This window comes from Rutidosis leptorrhynchoides, chromosome 4 (genome assembly GCF_046630445.1).
Source record: "Rutidosis leptorrhynchoides isolate AG116_Rl617_1_P2 chromosome 4, CSIRO_AGI_Rlap_v1, whole genome shotgun sequence".
Classification (NCBI taxonomy): Eukaryota; Viridiplantae; Streptophyta; class Magnoliopsida; order Asterales; family Asteraceae; genus Rutidosis; species Rutidosis leptorrhynchoides.
Window position 1 is genome coordinate 102,939,808 of NC_092336.1, and position 6,550 is coordinate 102,946,357.

Genomic DNA, 6,550 nt, shown 5'->3' on the forward strand with positions numbered 1-6,550 from the left:
ATGTAATTGTTGAAATTACTAACAAGAAACTTCTTACTAGAAGCATCTTCGGCCATGTATTTTGCTTCCAGCAAATCCCATAATTCCTTTGCAGACTCAGCAGATTGATAGACATCAAAAAGGATATCAGACATACCATTTAGGATGTGGCCACGACAGATGAAGTCATCGTTCTCCCATTTGCCTCTCTTTCTGGTTTGCTCCAACGTTTCATTTTCAACAGTTTCTGGACAAGGGGTTGACAGAACATAAACAACCTTCAAAGTGGTCAGAAGGAAACGCATCTTTTTCTGCCAACGCCTGAAATCAATCCCTTCAAACTTTTCCAACTTTGCAAATTTTCCAGTCATCTCCTTCACCGATTCTCCAGACATGATTATCAACAGCAACAGAAATTAGTTAATTAGTTTGTTAGTAAATGGGTATGAAATTGATAATCCTTGATTGTTTCTTGAATCGTGAATCACTTTTCTAATGAACTATTTCAACCCTGCAAGCCTCGAGTATCACGAAATGTTAATTGGGATAAGCTAAGAAATCAATTCGATTGCAGGCAAGAACAATTCGAATTATAGTATTAGTGAGAATGTTTTGTGAATTTTGTATATGTTTCTGAAAAGCAGAGTGCCAAAAAACGGATTGAGTATTCTATTTAATGGCAGTTGACATTGAAGGGACACAACCCTCCAAATTGTCGGGAATAATTGTTATTTAACAGTTATGTCTGTTGGCGGGAAACACCTTTTCGGTATAGAACAGAAGTGTAATTTCGGTTGAGGTTTCAGGGAACTGCCCCGAGCCCCGCGAGGGGCTCTGCCCCTTGGACCCCGCCAGGGGAGCTGCCCCTTGAACCCTGCAAGGGGGTGCAGCCCCCTTGACCCCCGCCATATTGTGACATTGTCTAGTTAACCCTTACGGGCGTGCACTCCGCGCTCTCCGAACCTGTTACTAAGTATAACTAGATACTCTTGCTTTTCTAGTAAATCTCAATTACCTAAAATGATTGTTAGATGACATTAAAATCACCAACACAAATTTGATGAAAATCTTGAACAACTATTAATATTTTTTCAGGAATCAAAAAATTTTGTTGTACACACTTGACAACCTACCAAAACTGTAAAGGCTCACAAAAACCGTACGCAAAGAAGTGTGTACAGTTGGACAATCTTATTCTAGCTAGTGATCTACTAGTGACATAAAAAAAAGTCATTGGAATTAGTAGCAAGATAGATATCGGATGTTTTGTCTAATCAGAATTGATAACATGCATTTTATATGCTATTGTTTGATTAAACAGAAACAAAATAGATAAATACGTACCCTTAAACAGGTTGTTATGATTGTGCATAAGATCATCGGTCCAATTTTTTTACTTGAATTTATAAGATACAAATAAATTCTGCAACTTCAACAATCTATACATGAACTGGGAGATGACGCCCCAACTATTTGCACCATTAGACCATGTTTAACTCGGCGTCGCGCCATCTGACGCCTGTAACACAGCGTCAGAGGAAACGCCAGCGGAACGTTAGTCAGCAATCCAACGAAGAAGAAAAACGCGTCAGGGCTACGTGGCTCGATTTGATTGGTTGGGCATTTCAACGAATATATAGCCGTTAAAATTATTTTTTTTCACGAATATTAATTAAATATTATCTATTTTTATATTTTATATATAATCTTCATTCTTTTCATCTTCATCTTCTCATCTACATCTTTTCATCTAGTAAAAAAAAAAATATCTCAAACTTGAATCAAAGGTCACCATATCCAAACGAAATTGAAAACCCGAATCTAAGACCACAATTACCAAAAGAAGGCCCGATCAACTAGCACCGGTAGTGACACAACTCGTTCTTCATCTCATTCATCAAAAGCGGGCGAGGCTTGGTAGCTATTTCAAAGCATAAAGCGGAAAGAACATCGGGTATTAGACATGCGAAAAAAGAAGAAACACTCCGAACCGCTTTTTAAGGTGCTGGCATTTAGCCATCGATCCCTCGAAAATCAATGACCAAGTTCGCAAATAAATGATTGAAGGGCTTCAAAAAGTGTTCCTCGAAAAATACAAATATTTGCTCGAACCAATTCGCTTCCACCACAAAAAAGCGACTCATCCAAAAATGACGAATAGCTTATTTTTTATATTCTGTTTTTTATTTTGTTTGTTTATTTCCGACTTTATATGTATTTTTATTTTATTTTATGAATATTAATTACTAGTATTTATTGAAAGAATATGATCCGTGCTCTGCTATTGATATTCTTCCTCAATATATACATCAATGTAATCTCCTATGTAACTACCTCTCCACTATTTTGGGAGAAGGTTTACAAGACAATATTGACTAAGAATAATACATGATTGAGTACAAAATATAAAAATAACATATACAATAACCATACAGTCGATATGGTCTATTACTCCCCCACAGTCGAAGCGGTCGGCGGACAAATGCACAGACTGGAACGAAAATCGTTGAATAGAACACGAGGATGACCTTTGGTGAAAATGTCAGCAATCTGAAAACGAATCGGAACATGAAGTACCCGAAGTTGACCTTTCGCCACCTTTTCCCTAACAAAGTGAATGTCGAGCTCGATATATTTTGTAGGCCGATGCTAAACTGGGTTCCCGGATAAATATATTGCACTAACATTATCGCAAAATACAAGAGTGGCCTTCGAGACGGGACAATACAATTCTAGAAACAACGTACAAAACATATCGAGCTCGACATTGGGTTGCGGGCGATTTTGGATGGTTGTACTCATCTCGAGTCTCTTGACATTCGTCAGTGCATGTACATTGATCTAAAAAAGACATCGGAAAAAGATGTTCAGAACGGATTAAAAATCTTAAACTTCCTAATGATTCTATGGAAGGGTATATGCATCTTCTTGATAATGATAATGATGATGATAATGAGCCATATGGAGTTTATTCTGATGATTGTTATTATCGCGGATTGTATGACTCTGACTCTGATGATTATTAGTTATGAGTATGATGATGACGATGTTTACTCCGCCTTTGATGAAGATGGCAAATTCACCTACCTTTATGGATTTGGTAGGCATATGGTTAATGTGAGTGTTCTGTCGATGTTTTTGTTGGGTCCTGAGGTTGTCATTTCAGCTATCTTTTTTAACCTTCAATTAGTTATGGGTGATGTCCTTTTTTATGGATCTATTTGTGTAACCAATCGTGATGGAACCTTGGCTTTTATCGTTTGTTTTTGGAATTGAAATACATTTCTTTTGTGAGTTCTTGGAATTGAAATACATTTCTTTTCTGATTATGAAACCTTTAACTTAGGTCTATTACAAACATACCACACATTAATCATACGTTATACTCCGTAAAATCCAAGATCATGTAAAGCTATTATTCGATGCAAAAGAAACAACACTCAAACATACTTTCAATTGTAAAAAACACAAACACAAACAATCCAACCATGCTTAGTCGATCTTGGCATATGATTGAGGTCGTATCAGTCTTTGAGGAGGTGGGTCTCGATATCTTTAGTCATGCTGACAAGGAAATCCATTAAACTATCTGGATTTGGGACACTCTCATTGAGCTTCTCGTAGTTAAAAGTCCACGTAACAACGTTCTCTTCTCCATTCGTGTCAACATGAACCGTGATCAAAAACGTCTTGTAAGCTTCCAATATATCGCCCCCGATTACCTTGTAGCACAATGACTTTTTCTCGTCGTCAACTGCTTCAAATTTTTCTTTGGCCACTTTTGGCTTCCCTTCTGTCATATTGTTAACAATATTACTATTTTAATTTATAATTACTTAAATTATAATATGTACAATCAAAAGTTTCCTATTCAGGCTCCCAGGAGAGAGTAATTTTTAATCAGATGTAAGCAATCTATTAGCCATGTTATATATCTCGTGATTGTTTCTTAAATTTTTCCCGAGCTACAATAAGATACGCTGCTAGTAAGGTTTGGCTATGTTACAATAAGATATGCTGCTAGTAAGGTTTGGCTATGTGACAATTTAGGAGGAAGTCAAGGTCTCAATTAACCAATTAACAACTAGACTATTTTAAGTTATGATGGTTGTAAAACTTAATTAAGCAAATTAAGAAAATGAAAGGTGTATGTATTACCATGAAGAAAGGTCCAGGTGATGATTGATCCAACAGTACCCCATTCATGACCATCGTGAAGATCAACACCTTTTATGTACTTGGGGCTCATATCGGCTATGTGATGTGGCCGATATCGGAATATTTCATACATCACATCTCCATCAGACTTGACCATTATTTGCTTAGTTTGAATTCCACTTAGAGCCATGGATATGATCTCTCTAATTTATTTTATGAAATAATTAAGCAAGAAAAAGAAGAAGAAGAAAACAATTATGGAAATGGTATCAGCTCCATGGCTTTATATATAATCAATTCGAGCTTCTGCATGCTTAGTTATTTTCTGTTTAATTGCCGCTCTACTTCATGTAAAATAATTAAATAATTTCATATATAATAAGTAGTTAATTAGATATGATTATAGAATGTTTATTGTGTTGAACTCCTTTTGACTTGCTCAGTTTGACTTGTAGCCGATTGTGCATGTTCATGGGTTAGAAACTTAGAATATACCCACCAGGGGCGAGTTTAGTGGATATATATATATATATATATATATATATATATATATATATATATATATATATATATATTCCACCGAGGCATTTGCCTGAGTGGTATCGCGGTGGTGTTTAACACCCTCGCCGGGTAAGAGGTCCAGGGTTCAAACCTGGCTTCTGAATGACCAAATTATACATGGACTGAAATAGGCTCCATTGAGGTCAGCCCAAAGGGAAGGTTTTACCGACCCGATCCGGGAATAAGGTCCGGCCCGCCTGTCCCTCGAGATGGTTTAAGGGTTCGGATCCCTGTGATTGTGGTTCGGGTTTTCTGCCCGAACGTGTGTGTGTGTGTGTGTGCAAATGATGACTAGGCTTCGGTCCGGACTGATGCAATCTTGCCGTTCAAAATATAAATATATATATATATATATATATATATATATATATATATATATATATATATATAGTCATATAAAGCTCTAAAATGATGATGTCATCATTAAATTAATTACCCTTTACTTTTTATAATGATGATGTCATAATTATATTTTAATATAATTAAAAAAATAATACGAAATCTTTTATAAAATGAAATATTAATCTCTCCTAAATTGTATTTTTAATTGTCTAAAAAAATTTAAAAGACATTTATTCTTACCGATAATTATTATTATTATTATTAAAAATAAAAATATAAATACTCAACTTTGAGCGAACTTTATTATTATTATTTACTTTTAATATAATAATTATAATTATAATTATTATATTATTAATATTCAAATATGGATTCTTTTTACGAAATTAATTACGTTACATATCTATGCGAAAATACATGTCTCTATAAATTTGTAAAAACAACGATAAGCTTCTTAGTCAAACGGGTCATTAAAATAAAAGAGTTTAGCATTTATATTCACTTAATACCTAAAATAAGTCATTAAATTGTTTCGTTTAAACAAACCTGTGATTTCACGGGTCATTTCACTAAATTTAGTGGTGTCCTACACAATTGAATTATATATATATATATATATATATATATATATATATATATATATATATATATATATATATATATATATATATATATATATATATATATATATATATATATATATATATAATTCAATTGTGTAGGACACCACTAAATTTAAGATAAGACCTCATATATTTTTAAAATCTATAGTTCTTTTTAGTAAACAACCATTAAAATGCCCTTAAAATATAATTACATTTTCAAAAATTTTCAGGGACACCATTTAAATATTCATCATTGATTCGCCACTGCTACCCACATTTTACGAGTGTGGGTTGTACTGTATGTTGTGAGTCGTATGTTATGGTAGTTATTTTTTATTTACAAGATAAATAAATGCAATTAATCATTAGAGTTTAATGTTGTAACACAGAAAAAGTTCATTAATCATTGCAGTCTTGACTCAATGGTATCCTCACACCTTGTGTGTGGGGCTTGGGTTTTAGGTCAGGGTTCGTGCCTCGCTCTACTCATCCGAATAATCAATCTGCCTGAAAGATGGAGTTCTGAATTAACCTCATGGGGTTTTTTTTCCCGAATACATTCAGAATTCAAACCCGATTCGTCTGCCCCTTGGGATTTAAGAAAAAAGTTCATTGCCCTTATGAACTTGGAGATGAAAGCCCAACTATCTGCCCCATTAAACTTCCACCTCCAAGGATTATGCCCCAGTTCTTGATTTTATACATGTGAGCGGGAACATTTTTTTAAGGCAAGTTGTTAGCATCGAATGCTCTCATTTGCCACGCATGCACGTGCTTTCGGGCAAAACCCGAATCGCATTATAGGGATCCGAACCTTAAACCATCCCGAATGGCAGGCGAGTCGAACCTGAGTCCTGAATACATGTCGGTAAAACCTCCCCGGGGCAATCCGGCTTTTCAAGAAA

At 34.8% G+C, this 6,550-nt stretch overlaps 1 protein-coding gene across 1 annotated transcript; it reads right to left on the reverse strand.

The window, feature by feature from the left end:
* Positions 1 to 3,503: 3,503 nt before the first annotated feature.
* LOC139840865 (kirola-like) lies at positions 3,504 to 4,327 on the reverse strand. Its single transcript, XM_071831107.1, has 2 exons — positions 4,138 to 4,327; positions 3,504 to 3,772 (listed from the first exon to the last, which is right to left on the reverse strand). Exons 1-2 carry the CDS (start codon positions 4,325 to 4,327, stop codon positions 3,504 to 3,506), a joined length of 459 nt encoding a protein of 152 aa, XP_071687208.1.
* Positions 4,328 to 6,550: the final 2,223 nt, after the last annotated feature.

Bases quoted from the DNA above. Each gene is read 5' to 3' on its own strand.
- LOC139840865 (XM_071831107.1), bottom strand. From the start codon at position 4,327: ATGGCTCTAAGTGGAATTCAAACTAAGCAAATAATGGTCAAGTCTGAT. The intron at 3,773-4,137 runs GTAATACATACA...ACAATATGACAG, and splicing joins CACCTGGACCTTTCTTCATG to AAGGGAAGCCAAAAGTGGCC.